Source organism: Triticum urartu, chromosome 6A, assembly GCF_056163025.1.
Source record: "Triticum urartu cultivar PI428250 chromosome 6A, HENAU_Tu73, whole genome shotgun sequence".
NCBI lineage: Eukaryota > Viridiplantae > Streptophyta > Magnoliopsida > Poales > Poaceae > Triticum > Triticum urartu.
Genome location: NC_141878.1, coordinates 434,381,005 through 434,396,191, shown reverse-complemented (window position 1 = coordinate 434,396,191; position 15,187 = coordinate 434,381,005). Strand labels below are relative to the sequence as shown.

General features: G+C 46.2%; 1 protein-coding gene across 1 annotated transcript; it reads right to left on the bottom strand.

Annotated features, from left to right (window-relative positions):
* Positions 1 to 2,361: 2,361 nt before the first annotated feature.
* On the bottom strand, positions 2,362 to 5,914 carry LOC125513835 (membrane steroid-binding protein 1). The gene is made up of 2 exons (XM_048679044.2): positions 5,390 to 5,914; positions 2,362 to 3,246 (listed from the first exon to the last, which is right to left on the bottom strand). The coding sequence occupies exons 1-2, from the start codon at positions 5,713 to 5,715 to the stop codon at positions 2,670 to 2,672; spliced, it is 903 nt and encodes a 300-aa protein (XP_048535001.1). The 5' UTR covers positions 5,716 to 5,914; the 3' UTR covers positions 2,362 to 2,669.
* Between the last annotated feature and the right edge of the window lie 9,273 nt (positions 5,915 to 15,187).

The following is a 15,187-nucleotide window of genomic DNA, read 5'->3' as shown; positions in this document are numbered from 1 at the left end:
GGCCGGCTTCCCAATTAACGCCAGCCCTCCTCGCTATGAGCACCACCGCTTCAGAAGGACGACAAGGGAGCCCCGCCAGCGGCATCGAATCCCCCCGCAACCACCAGCTAGCATCCCGATCTGATCGATCTAGCCACCGCTGCGCCATGGGAGACCACTACTGCGTAGCCCACCGCGCCCGAGCGTGACAACCGTGTCACCGTTGCCCAACGCTTGCCAAGACACCGCCGCGCCCCACGCCAACGCGCAGCCGCCCACCTCGTCTCCCCGCGCAAGACGACTCCGAGCGAGAGGTGATGAAGCCCCGCCGCCGCACTGGCGGCCTGGCTTTGCCTGGCGGCGTGTCCCGGCGGCGGCGAGGACAGGGGATTGGAAGGGGGGCGAGGGCCGGCGGCGCAAAGGTCCCTCCGGTCGCAATGCGGGCGCAACACGGGAGGGATGCGGGTTTTTTTAGCATCCACATAGTATGTACGAAATAACTTTTGCCCTCTGTGTTCGCTACTCATAAAGGTCACTCGAAGCATCGATATTTTCTGATGATGCCCATCTTCAAATGCATCCATGTGTTCACCCGGATGACAATGAGCCCTCGCGTCGCCCCTCCCACGGGCGACACAGGCGGAGCCGCCACGTCTGCCGCTAGCCCTTCCCTCCTCCCCTTCCCCACCGCCGGCCAGAGCCGCCAGGGCAAAGCCCCCCATGGTGGCTGGCGGCGGGGGCCTTCTCCCCTCCTCGCGTTTGTGACCTGCGGGAGCGTCCAGGCTGAGCGGAGGCGCCGGGGCGCGCGGATCCTGGCGGCGCGGCGGTGACGATCTTGACGGTGGCTGCAGATGGATCGACACCGAGGTGTGCAGCGGCTGCGTGCGGGTCTCCTCGTGGCAGCGGCCTTCGTCGGCGGCGAGGCGGCACGTGCGCGGCATCCGCCGAGGGTGGGGACGCGGCCACGGTGGCTTCCCGTGCGAGTACGCGGTGAAGAGGCTACGACGTCTGTCCTCGGGGAGGATGGCTATCCTCGCCCAGATCCGTCGGCAGCATGGCGGCAGAGGTCGCAGTGGCCGGTCGGCGGTGGCGGAACTTGGCCGGTGGCAGCGGCGAGGTTCTGCCTGGATCCCGGGGCGGCGGCCCTGGAGGGTGGCGGCTAGTGAAGCTAGGGCTTCCCGCGGCGGCATGGCGTGGTGCAATCCATGTCCAAGGCGGATCTGTGACGGCGAGGTTCGGATTAGAGACGGTGACGAGTGCGCGGGGTCTTCTTGGCGGCTCTCGCGGCTTGGCGAGGAGGGGTGGGAGCCCTCCTCCTAGGCTCCAGTGGTGGCACACTCAGGCAGTGGCTGGTGCGCCAGGGATCCCACGGTGGCACTGTTGCTGCGGTTGGTCGCCGGATCTAGGCGGCTGGATCTGGGGCTTTGAAGGCGGTTGAGACGGTGCACAGGTTATTGGGCGGATTTCTTGGGACGGATCCGGGTGAAAACCTGGTCTTCGGTTGATGGCCGGAGCCGGTGATGACGATGCCCTTATCATCGTTTCCTTCATGAAGGCATCATCGAAGTGAAGCTCCCAACTCCACTCAATACCTCCGGGGAAACCCTAGATCAGCTGATTGGATGTTGGCGGCATTCATGTGTCGTAACCCCCTTTGGGGCGGCATTCTTGGAGGTGCACTTGGCTTCGCGGGACCAGCGGACAGCTTCTTTGGTGGAGCGGTGCTTCATCCTACAAATTGATGGCGACGGGTCTTGATAGCGTGGTGCATTCGGAGTTCGATGTGGGAGGATGGACTCGCGCAGGAGGACGACGCTATCTGGCGTCGTGGTGGCGTCGATGGCAGAGAGACCTGGCACGGTAGATGCAATAGTACAGCTCTGAAGATGGACTCGTGGCAGGTGGCTGCGACGGCCTTATACCCGACAGGCGTCCTGGTTAGTGCACCGGACTGGTAGGTGCCCCGTACCAGGCAGTCGTCCTGGTTGGGACCTCAGGTCTTACATGTTTAGGTTTGGCTGCGATGTCTGTTTGGTATTAGGCCCAGGCTATCAGCGCCCCTTCATCAATTGGATAGGTGTAGCGACAGTTGTTGCTTAGACGGTGGCTTTAGTCTTGCTGTTGTATGACTTTGTAAAGTCTTGTGAGAATAATTAATAAAATGGCCGTATGCATCGTCCAGATGCAGAGGCCGGGGGTCATCCTTCTTTTCTAAAAAAAATCCATGTGTTCACACAATACTTATATGGCTGTACACATTACACCAATAGTTAAATTTGGTAACCTTGTATGGTTGTGCCTACCCTTTTAGTAGTTGATATGGTTCAGCTGAATCATCATGTACATTTTTTTTTTCCACCACAACCAAATATTGCATAGAAGTTCTTTACCATGTAGTCTAGTAGAATAATTATTTCACTTAGTAATGCTCTCATGGTTTAACACAGTAGATTCTCATTTATTGCATTGCAGAGTGAGCTGCATTGCAGAGTAAGAGTTGAGAGGATGTGCTGTTTGGATCAGAAACATGAAGAATCAGTCATCTTCCAAGGTTAAATTTCTACTTCCTTCTTAAATAGGCACAACTCTACGCATCGTCATCAATAGGCACAACTCTACGCATACTTCACCTCAATATCTGATGCTTCCTTTAGTTTCTCCACTTCATCTTGATGGATGTTTGTATTGTTCTAACCAACACCTGGCACTTCCCTTGATCCTCCTGTACCTTCACGGTTTCTGCTGCCGTTCACATCTACATCCGGTGCCTGTTTTGCCTTCTGCCCGATGTCTTCACGCTCTCCTCCACCGCTTGTGCTGCTTGTGTTCCTTAAATCTACACCAGGCGTTTCTTCTGGCGTCTTCACTTCATCTTCATGGATGCTTTTGCTGTCACCCACATGGGAAATTTTCATTGGCTGCTCCATTGCACTTACATGACCTGCAGTTGTATTTTCAGCTCTATTTTTTTCTGGTGCCAACTCATGATTTCTCTGTATTGCATTTGCGTCGAAGCCTCTTCCAGATATCTCAGCATGCGCTCTACCATCTTCCTCAGAGACCAAAATGGTCTTCTTTATTGTTCCAACCTTCACATACTTGCCCATGAATTTCTGCTCCCATTCTTGCAAGGCTTCCACCTCCAAAGGGCCTAAGCCTGAAACGTCACCGGTTAAATCACTCAGCTCAAATGACATCTTTGCCAATGCCCTACTTACATCCCTGCCCGCAAACAATGCATATGGGCCACCAGGTCCATAGAACATCCTGCACAACACAAAGAAGGCGGAAGTATGAAGGATGGATAAATATGTTGCAAACATTGATTTACAATACAATGGTTAGTACCGGTCTGGGTGTTGGTAACCATGAAGACACTCTCATCCGTGCCCAGACCCTTTGGAATGAAGTGAGATCTAGCGCATTGGTCATGGAGGCAGTAGTGGTAAGGGAAGGAGTACAATTAGCCTATGATCATGGGTTGAGGAAAGTGATCGTGGAAACCAACGCACAAGTTGTGGTTAATAAGTAGAATTCTTCTGTACTTAATTGCCTGGAGAGAGCTACCACTTTGAATGAGATTCAAGAGCTTTGCGGGAATTTTGAGGAATTTCGCCTAGTGTTTACGGCTAGAGAACCAAATGAACTAGCTCATCTTTGCGCGAAACCGTGTAATTCCTTTAGGAGATGTTGTTTGTGGATAAATTGAACCCCGTCATTCCTTACGGCTTGTCTAATGAAGGATTGTAATCCAGTGAATCGATTAGTAAAGCTCTTGATTTCCGACTAAACAATGGTTAGTACCGACATCCTTATGGTACCTTGTATTGAATACAGGCCGTCCAATGGCAAAGATCCAAGGGTTGTTAGATATCTGTATCGGTGAAAACGGATCAGCAGTATCGCTAGTACTGTGTGTCTCTTGTCCACCGGTATAGGCGCTTGCAGTTCATTATTCGGCGACTCTGCATCTCCGGCAGACGTCCCCGGACGCTCGTCCTCCCTTCGACCGTGCGCCTGCCGGCTGGACCATCTCCCCTTAATTCGTCGTGATCGTGGACTGATGCTTCTGCGGGTATGACGTTATGGCCCGTCGCCGTGCGCCCCATCCTCACCCTAGCATCACGGTTATTGTGCCTCGTGCATGGCGGCAACGCATGCCAAACCACCATGCGCCGCGGACGAGCTCGCCGCCGTCGACAACGAGGCCAGGATGTGCAAGATGTGCCAGTCTTCTGATGCCCAAAGAGCTGCGTCTTGGTGAGTGTCAGAGCGTGGCGGAACCTCTACTTCGGCCACATCTCGCGGGACGTGGAGCTGCTCATCTGCCTTTGCTGTGAGGTCGACAACCACGCCGTGTGCTAGAATGCTCACCCAGGCATGGCTCAACCTGCTTGTGTCCTGGTCGTTCAGAAGTATTGGCCCATCAGAGCAATTCCCTTTGTGATCAACGGTGGGATCACACATATACTGCTCCCTTCCCGATAGCAGTATAGGGTACCGTAAAAACCCTCTAAAATTAAGCTGGTTCAAAGTGATTAAGTTTGAATAGCATGAAATGTGTGATTTTCGTTAACACAGACACGTTCGGTGCAGATCCTGAGAATAATGCTACGATGGGTTTGTGACTGTCATGCAAACAAAACAAAAATATAATCACTGTGAAGAACCAGCCCACTTAGTTAGACAAGGAAACACACACCATATGTTTCTAGCTTCAGACAGTTCTATCTGATCAAACTATATTTGCCATGACAACTTCATTGACTCGCAAGAATCAAAATATCTAGCACAAACTATCTGAGATCAAGCAATCTTATCTACAAATGACAAAGATTTAATGAGTTTGTATGGAATCGGGTTCGGCTCAGCTGCAGGGCTCCCTGTAGGAAATATTGTGCAGGGCCAATAAGAGATATCACTATGGAGTATGGAATCTATCACTAGTAAAATGTTTCCAAGTAAGGATATCATCTCCTAACAGGTTAATTATGTCCTTTTCTAATTGATCGCCTCAAACTCTATGGAAGTTAAGCAGACATAGAAGAGAATGATGTGAAACGACGTAAACAGAAACAAGGAGAACTCTTTATGAAAAAAATTGGGGGGAATGTGGCATCCTTATATAATGGTTAAACTACAATGCCAAATAACAAAATTCTCCTTTCAGTTCCAGCTGACAAATTCTCCCTTTTTAACTTCTCGTGGCAATTTATAGATAACAATAATTTAAATGGTTCACCCCTACTTTTTCTCTGACGCATATCAAGATTATGAGTTTTTCTATTAAAAAACTTATCCTTTTCAATTTCTCAGGAAATGCAGGTGTTCTTATTTTTAGGGAAGACGAACAGAGAAGTGCAATAGTCCTGAAATTCAATGGCTATAAGAGACGAGAGAGAGCCTCTACCTGCTCTGCGTGACATCATAAATTTGCCCCTTGATGGCGATGAGGAGCGGCTTCTTGGGGTCGGACCCGTCATAGAGCCCCAGCTCCTTCTCCGTCACCTCACCAAGCTGCACCGGTGGCGGCAGCGCCTCGAGCGTCCTCTCGTCCTCCGCCTCCCTCCTTCTCGGCGGCGACGGGGCTGGCCGCGCGAATGAGCCGGAGAGGGCCATGTAAAGCCCGGCGATCACCGCAGCCACCGTGATGAACGCCTCCGGCGGCAGTCCTGTGTACGCCGCGATGGTCGCCTTCGCTGCCTCCCACCACTCCCCCGCTGCAGCCATCGCCATGGACGATTGCGCTGGTGAGATGGTACTATAAAACGACGTTGAGGTGGAAGGGGCCGGAGTGGAACTGAGGGACGCGCGAACTGTGCACTTTTGTAGGGATGGGGCCGGAGAAATCGCGCGGTCGATTGAGAGTTGAGACGGAGCATTCGACCCGACGCTCTTATCAGAGAGAATCCATCTAGAAAGTTTAGAAAGTTGAAAAAAGACTTGTGCACGAGCAGGGATCGGATCACCCTTCTTTTTAGATGGAAGAAGCATCCTGGAACATCGTTGAGATGACGTGCAGAGCATTCACTGGCACCAACCTGCTCCTGTCATCTTCTACCGTCCAACTGAAGCTAGAAAAAGATAGGAGGAAAGAAGGCGGTGCCGGTTCAGGGATGTGAGATGTGGGGAGCTGGAACGAAATAGGCGTGTGCTCTAAGTCACGTAGGTGGACTGTCTCGATTTGACATCAGAATATTGTGCGGTCCTGCTTTTGTCAAAGCCTCAAGGCAAAGACCATATTACTCATCATGGTTGGTGTTGACATTCCATAGCACGAAACTATTTTTTTTGTGTGGGGAAATCCATAGGATGAAACTTGACAAATCTAGGACGCCAATAGTTGGCAACAATTCCACCTCAGGAGGTGTTTTCTTTTTCATGATAATACGTGTCTCATTCATATCATAAAGATTAAAGTACAGATCACATAAGGACCGACATGACAAAACTGAAAAAATAGCAGTACGAACGATTCATTTACTGGGAACGGTCCGATCGAGCGAATGTTCGATGGGTGAAATCCCTCCAAAGAAACTCCTCCCTAGAAAACCCTATTTGCCGCATACTGCGACAAGTTGTCGAGGTATCGCACACCTTCGTTGGTACATGGGCCAGCCAGTTAGCTTTTTTTTCGTGCGACCATTTCCGGTTTTGAGAACCATCTGGATGGTTCCTTACTGTGCTTTCAAAAATTGTCCCTGTTTTCAAAAATTGTTTGAAGTTTTAAAAAATGCTCGGGTTTTCAAAAAAATCATGTATTCAGAAAATGTCCGTGTTTCCAAATTTGTTCAAAATTTTCAATATTGTTCTCCGTTTCAAAAAAATTCAGAAAATTCAAAAAATGTTCGAGGATCAAAAGTTGTTTCTGTCAAAAAAAAATAATTTTTTGAAATTTGTTCTAGAATTCCAAAAAATTTCATGTGTTTGAATAAAGTTCATAAATTTCAAAATTTGTTCATGATTTCAAAAAAAAATTGTTCGTAAGTTAAAAAACTTCACAGATATTAAAAGTTTGTTCTTGATTTTTCCGGGAAGTGTTAAGTCTGATACTGCAATTAGTTATTTACATATTACGCTGCACACCTGAAGCCTGAGCTTATGGTCGGTGTGGCTAGCAGTGAACCCACATCACTAGGCAGTGGCGGGTTTGATTCCAGCAACCACGCGCTACCCTATTTTGCGATTTTTACCCTTGCTTCGCGGCGTAGAGCAATGGGTTGGCCCAAGTGGGCTCTGCGACTCGCCGACTACTTATCGCAAAGAGCGACATATAGGAGGTCCCCCCTCCACCCGCCAGTACAAAGGCTGTCATACGTCTTGAACCTTCAATTGAGGCAAAAATAGTTATTTCCTATGACGCACCACGAAACTTTAAAAACTAGTATTTAGACATCATTTTTGATAGTTATAAGAGCATCTACAATCGGATTCCTCAAATGTCCAATCGGATAACCCGGTCACTGTCGGGACAGGAGAGAAGAAATGTCAGGGTCACTGCAATAAATTTGACATGGTCAATACAATAAATTTTACATGAGAACAATTATTGAAAAAATGTCGTATGGAACTTAAAAGTGCCCATGGGAAAAACATCAAAAAGTCTACGGTTGATAGTTTATAGCTAAAAGCAAGTAAATAACATGACAAAACTTGTATGAAATTGAGGGATACACATGGATTTTTTTGGCAGAACAAAATGTCTATAAAACATGGTGAACCAATATCATACTTCTCTATGTTTTGAGGAAACATTTTCCTTGTTATATTATTAAAAAATGACTTGGTAATTTACAAAGATTGTCATGGTTTTTATAAACACTTTCTCTTATTTCGCCATGGACTATGACTAACAATTTCAAACATGGCAAAACTTTGGCAAACACTAACTCTAAAACATGGCAAAAATATAAAAAAATGTCATATTTTGAAGAAAAAAACTAAAGTTTACAAATTTGCAGGCGGTTCAACAATTAAAAGGATTGCAAAACATGTTAGAATTATCCGAGGTCGCTGTCGATCCGTTGAGGACAAGTAATCACATAGCACGAGCACGACACCGAAATTTATTAACAAGGTTCACCAACATGAATTTTATACTAATCACCTACCATACTATTGTAAAAATGAATGCTCGTGGCAACAATCGCCATCAATGATCTAGTACTTTATACAAAGTGTGTAGCTAACCAGTGTGAAGTTTTGGCTCTTGGGCTCCTTAAAGCCCAGTATGTTACGGAAACCAAAAAAATGCTATTTTAAAGTAAAAACATAATTATGTGGACACACATGTATGTCCTCTTAGTATTTGTAAAGTCTTATCAAATAATACAATGATTTTTAAGCTATACAAAAAATATTAAATTGTGGCCCAAATACAACTAAAAATAGCGCCATTTTGACATGTATTTGTCTTTTTGTGTATACCACAAATGAAAGTATATTTTGACGAAACTTTGTATGAGCATAGCATAGGTGTGCATGTATATGCACACATTTTCAGATTTTTTTTCTGAGATGTGAAGATATAGTTTCCAAGAAAAAAACTAAAGGGCTACCTGGAGCCCATCCTCCAAATGCATTTTTCGGTATAAGAATTAACTATGTCTTATCTAAATCCTACATCTTTTAATTTTGCGCAAAGACTTTTGCAAATTTTCCCTTTTTACTTTTCGATTTGATTAACCAAATGGTGTAGGAGCTAGGGGAAACTTTGTACATTCTCATCTATATAAGAGTTAGTGAATCGACTATATAAATTGTTCCAAAGGCTTAATACAACACATACTAATTTACACCAATTTTCACCTCTTGGCCAGCTGAGGTGTGTGGTTGCATGACGCGCGACGTGGTGGCCATGGCTTGGGGCGTGTGGTGGCGTGGCGGTCGCAGCCAGAGGTGACGTGACGTGCGGTTGCGCAGTGCTGCTGCGTGTGCCAGGCACAAGCGAGTTGGAGAGATATGGTGGGGCTTGTGCGTCACAAGGACGGTGGCAGGGTTTTCATCGCAAAGTGGTCACACAGCGGGGTGCTGTTGCTCGGGCGGCGCGACAGCCCGGGTTGCAGCCGCTTGCAGTGCTGGAGTAGGAGTGCGCCTGCGGTTGTTGGATCTTCTGCACTCTCCGACGGGTGCGCGTGGTGCGTGTGCACATGGAAGCTTGGTCAAGGATGGGAACAAAGGTGGTTCGCGGACTCGAGCGTCATTTATCTAGTCCCTGCAGACATGGTGGTCGGCAAGGATTGGTGGTTCGTGCTGCATCTGGTGATCCAGCTTTCTGTTAGCGGTTGATGGATTTAGTGTTGGAGATATGCCCTAAATGCAATAATATTGTGTTATTGTTTCTATGTTCATAATTAAGAGTTTACTAGCAAAAAGGCCAATGCATTGCAACAGGAGAAAAAAATTCACTCATATCTCTAGCTGGGTCAGTTGGACAAACTGTGCGTGGCCGATTGGCAGGTTATGAGATCGAACCCTCCCATCGGCAATTTTATTTTTCTCCTAACCTGGGCCATAATGCACCACTAGATGGGCTTTCTCTGTTGGGCCAAAACGGGTGGCAAGTAACGAAACCAAATAGCGTACGTGAAATTAATTAAGCAGGTTGTCTAAAAAAAATTAATTGTAGCGGGACCAAACGAAGCGGGACGAAACCAAGAATATCACCTCCCTTTAATAGTAGGTATAGATATTCTATGCTATGATGATAACACACAAGTATAGGGGATCAATTGTAGACTCTTTCAATAAGTAAGAGTGTCGAACCCAACGAGGAGCTAAAGTTAGAACAAATATTCCCTCAAGTTCTATCGACCACCGATACAACTCTACGCACGCTTAACGTTCGCCTTACCCAGAACAACTATGAAACTAGAAGTACTTTGTAGGTGTTGTAGGCTAGGTTTGCAAGATAATAAAGAGTATGTAAATAAAATCTAGGGGATGTTTAGATAAAGACACAACTAAAATAGTTTCAGTAGAGAGCTTTTTGTCACGAGAAAGTTATTTGTCCCTAGACAATCGATAACTAAACCGGTAATCATTATTGCAATTTTATTTGAGGAAGAGGCATAAGCTAACATAGTTTCTCTTCTTGGATCATATGCACTTATGATTAGGAGTCTAGCAAGCATCCACAACTACTAAAGATTATTAAGGTAAAACCCAACCATAGCATTATAAGGCATCAAGTCCTCTTTACTCACATACGCAAACAACCTACTTATTCGGGTTTGTGCTTCTGTCACTCACACCATCCACCATAAGCAAATCATGAACATATTGCAAACCCTACATCGGGGATCCCTCACGCTTGTGCGACACGGAAAGCACCATAGGACAACAGCAATAATAAAACATCCAACTCAAACCAATCACGATCATCAATTAACCCATAGGACAAAACAGATCTACTCAAACATCATAGGATAGCCATACATCATTGGGAAATAATATATAGCGTTGAGCACCATGTTTAAGTAGAGATTACAGCGGGTAAAAAGGGGTTACACCGCTGCATAGAGGGGGGAAGAGTAGGTGATGACGGCGGTGAAGTTGTTGGTGTAGATCATTGTCGCGATGATGGCCCCGACGACGTTGCGGCGCCACCGGGAGAGAGGGGGAGAGAGCCCCCCTTCTTCTTATTCTTCATTGACCTTCCCCCTAGATTGGAGAAGGGTTTTCCCTCTGGTCCATGGCCTCCATGGCGGCGGAGGGGCGAGAGCCCCTCTGAGATTGGATCTCTCTATTTCCTTTTGTTTCTGCGCTCCCTGATTCTGCCCTTTCACTGTTTCTTAAATTCCCGGTGATTCGTAACTCTGATTGGGCTGAAATTTTGACACGGATTTTATCCGGATATTGGTTTTTCTTGCCGTGAAAGAAGGGCACCAACTGCCTTACGGAGTGTCCACGAGGGCCCAGGGCGCGCCCCTCACCCTCGTGGGCCCTTCGGGCATCGTCTTGCGTTGATTCCACTTCCCAAAATTCACATATATTCCATAAAAATCTCCTTAAGTTTTTATCCCGTTTGGACTCCGTTTGATATGGATTTTCTGTGAAACAAAAAACATGCAACAAACAGGAACTGACACTGGGCACTCGATCAATATGTTAGTCCCAAAAATAGTATAAAAAGTTGCCAAAAGTATGTAAAAGTTGTAGAATATTGGCATGGAACAATCAAACATTATAGATACGACGGAGACGTATCATATGACTATTATGGTCCTAGAATATGCGATTCACTAAAAAATTCATATGCACATGTGGAATGATAAACCGTAAAATAAGATTCCTAGTCTCGCCTCTAAGACTAGCTCAAGTGTTGTTTGTGATCACGTTTTACAGATTTTGAGATACCAATAAGTGTAATGATAGTCTCTAAACAATGTTGAGAGTATGACGTTAGAAGAACGATTATATCGAATCGACCCAAATTTATTTGTTATACTTTGAGATAATATCGTCTGAAGTCAACTGCTATAACACAAAGTGTTAACGTGTGTTTTAGTTTCTTAGACCATGAGAGTAACGTAGTCACTTATTACCATACAATGAACTTTGTGATTGCTGAAACGTTATCTGTAACACGGTGCTCATAACGACAACTTATAGGTTCATAGGAAAGTTTGATAAGGGACTAGATAGCTCAAGAGTGGAATTTGCTCCTCCGACGATAGAGAGATATTTTTAGGGCTCTTTCGGTGTGACGACATCAATCCTCATATGGCCAAACACAGGTGACTTTGTCACAGGGATGCCGGACACGTCAACATGAAAGAAGAACAAAATCGGCAACAAGGAGATCAGTATAGTGAGCACGTGAATGACTCAAGAGAATACCGATATATCTCACCTTGGGTTTTGTGAAGTATCAGGAAGCAAAGGGAATAGAACATGATAACCGCAGGTTCACTTGAATGTCATTCGTGTATTAATAGTGATCGATATGGACGTCCATGGTTCCACTACCGGCCATTGAATGAAGGGGTTTCAGTCATGTCTATGTTTTACCGAACCTACAAGGTCACAAGCTTAAGGTAATCATGATCTATTGAGTGTTGGTAGGTGATACGTCGCTATAATTTTTGATTGTTCCATGCTATTATATTATCTGTTTTTGATGTTTAATGGGATTTAATATACCTTTTTATATTATTTTTGGGACTAACCTATTAACCAAAGGCCCAGTGCAAATTGTTGTTTTTTTGTCTATTCCAGTGTTTCGGAGAAAAGGAATATCAAACGGAATGAAACCTTCAGGAGAGTTATTTTTGGAACAAACATGATCCAGGAGACTTGGAGTGGACGTCAAGAAAGAAGCGAGGAGGCCACAAGGCAGGAGGGCGCGCCCCAGGGGGATGGGCGCGCCCCCACCCTCGTTGGCCCCTTGCAGCTCCACCGACGTACTTCTTCCTCCTATATATACCCATATACCCCGAAAACATCCAGGAGCATCACGAAACCCTATTTCCACCACGAGATCCCATCTTGGAGCCTTTTTCGGCGCTCCGTCGGAGGGGGAATCGATCATGGAGGGCTTCTACATCAACACCATAGCCTCTCCGATGATGTGTGAGTAGTTTACCACAGACCTTCGGGTCCATAGTTATTAGCTAGATGGCTTCTTCTCTCTCTTTGGATCTCAATACAAAGTTCTCCTCGATTCTATTGGAGATCTATTCGATGTAATTCTTTTTGCGGTGTGTTTGTCGAGATCCAATGAATTGTGGGTTTATGATCAAGATTATCTATGAACAATATTTGGTTCTTCCCTGAAATATTTTATGTATGATTGGTTATCTTTGCAAGTCTCTTTGAATTATCAGTTTGGTTTGGCCTACTACATTGCTCTTTCTTGCAATGGGAGAAGTGCTTAGCTTTTGGGTTCAATCTTGCGGTGTCCTTTCCCAGTGACAGCAGGGGCAGCAAGGCACGTATTGTATTGTTGCCATTGAGGATAAAAAGATGGGTTTTATATCATATTGCTTGAGTTTATCCCTCTACATCATGTCATCTTGCCTAATGTGTTACTCTGTTCTTAGGAACTTAATACTCTAGATGCATGCCGGATAACGGTCGATGTGTGGAGTTATAGTAGTATATGTAGAGTCGTTTCGGTCTACTTGTCGCAGACATGATGCCTATATACATGATCATGCCTAGATATTCTCATAACTATGCGCTTTTCTATCAATTGCTCGCCAGTAATTTGTTCACCCACCGTAGAATTTGCTATCTTGAGAGAAGCCACTAGTGAAACCTATGGCCCCCGGATCTATTCTCCATTATATTATTCTCCCGTCAACAAGCTATTTCTATCATTATTTATTTTGCAATCTTTATTTTCCAATCTATACAACAAAAATACCAAAAATATTTATCTTATTATCTCTATCAGATCTCACTTTTGTAAGTGACCGTAAGGGATTGACAACCTCTTTATCGCGTTGGTTGCGAGGTTCTTGTTTGTTTGTGCAGGTACGAGGGACTTGCGTGTAGTCTCCTACTATATTGATACCTTGGTTCTCAAAAACTGAGGAAATATTTACGCTACTTTGCTGCATCACCCTTTCCTCTTCAAGGAAAAACCAACGCAGTGCTCAAGAGGTAGCAGACCCCACCCATGTGGGCCCCTCGCGACTCCATCGACCTATTTATTCCGCCTATATATTCTCAAATATTCCAAAACCTACCAGGAGAGCCACGAAAACACTTTTCCACCACCACAACCTTCTTTACATAGCATGCAATTTCAAAAAAAAATCCTACGTTCACGCAAGATCTATCTAGGAGATGCATAGCAACTTGAAAGACAATTCATTCATATGCATCCTTGCATCCAAAGGATTTTTCTAGAATTTTCCAATATCGAGCATTCTTCTGTTAAGCGAGCAACTACCATCTTTTTAGCTCATGAGTTCAGATCTATAATAAAAGAAGCCAATGAAAATTTTGCGCATTATAGGGTGGATGTCGGTGTCAAAACTGGCGGATCTCGGGTAGGGGGTCCCGAACTGTGCGTCTAGGATCGATGGTAACAGGAGACAGGGGACACAATGTTTACCCAGGTTCGGGCCCTCTCTATGGAGGTAATACCCTACGTCCTGCTTGATTGATATTGATGAATATGGGTGTTACAAGAGTTGATCTACCACGAGATCGTAATGGCTAAACTCTAGGAGGCTAACCTGTATGACTATGATAATGAGTATATCCTTTTCGGACTAACCCCTCCGGTTTATATAGACATCGAGGGGATCTAGGGTTTACATAGAGTCGGTTACATAAGAAGGAATCTTCATAGTGGGTCGCCAAGCTTGCCTAGAGTCCAATCCGGACACAGGTACAGTCTTCGGCCTTCATGTCTTCACAGCCCATCAGTCCGACCCATAGATAACAGTCCGGACGCCCGAGGACCCCTTAGTCCAGGACTCCCTTAGTAGCCCCTGAACCTGGCTTCAATGACGAGGAGTCCGGCGCGCAGATTGTCTTCGGCATTGCAAGGCGGGTTCCCCCTTCCGAACTCCTAGTTGATCTTCGGATGTAATGATTGTATCCGGACTTATATACACAACCGCAGAGGATATAATATTTCATGGGTTCAACCCACCGACCACTTTTTGGTAATATGACCCCATGCATGCCCAGCCACTGCTCGCGAACCGTTTTAGCCGGCCCGTCGCCCCACGTCCCAGGACATGGCTTTATTGGCACGTCTTGTCCAAGCGGAGATCGTGTCTCCCTCTTTTATGGGATTCCTGTCGACCCGGACGTGGGTAACCCAACCGTCGCTTGGGTACAACTCCTTGGAAACAAGCAAGTTTTCGAGGCCCGAGAGGAGACGTTTGATATTTGCAGCCTTTATATAGGGGTACAGACCCGTCTTTTTCTTCCATGCTCGCCCCTTCCTCAACTCCTGCTACCCCGAGTTCCAACACCTGGGTTTCAGTTGCCACCAGCCCCAAACATGTCCGGATCTAGCCGTCAAAGACGGTGGGTAGCTTCTTCTGTTATGGAGGAAGACATTGCAAAGCTTCGGGCGACGAGGTACCTGACCACCGAAATCCATCATCGGCTTCTTACCGAGGGGCAGGTTATTCCCACCCCCAGATCTGGCAAGAGGGTCGTGTTCGTGTCCCACTTCCTCCGTGGGTTGGGGTTTGCACTTAACCCCTTCGTCGGAGGGCTCATGTATTACTACGGGCTA

Excerpts from the sequence above, each read along its gene's own strand:
- LOC125513835 (XM_048679044.2), bottom strand. The coding sequence starts at position 5,715 with ATGGCGATGGCTGCAGCGGGGGAGTGGTGGGAGGCAGCGAAGGCGACC. Across the intron at positions 3,247-5,389 it reads TATGATGTCACGCAGAGCAG|GATGTTCTATGGACCTGGTG; the intron begins GTAGAGGCTCTC and ends TGTGTTGTGCAG.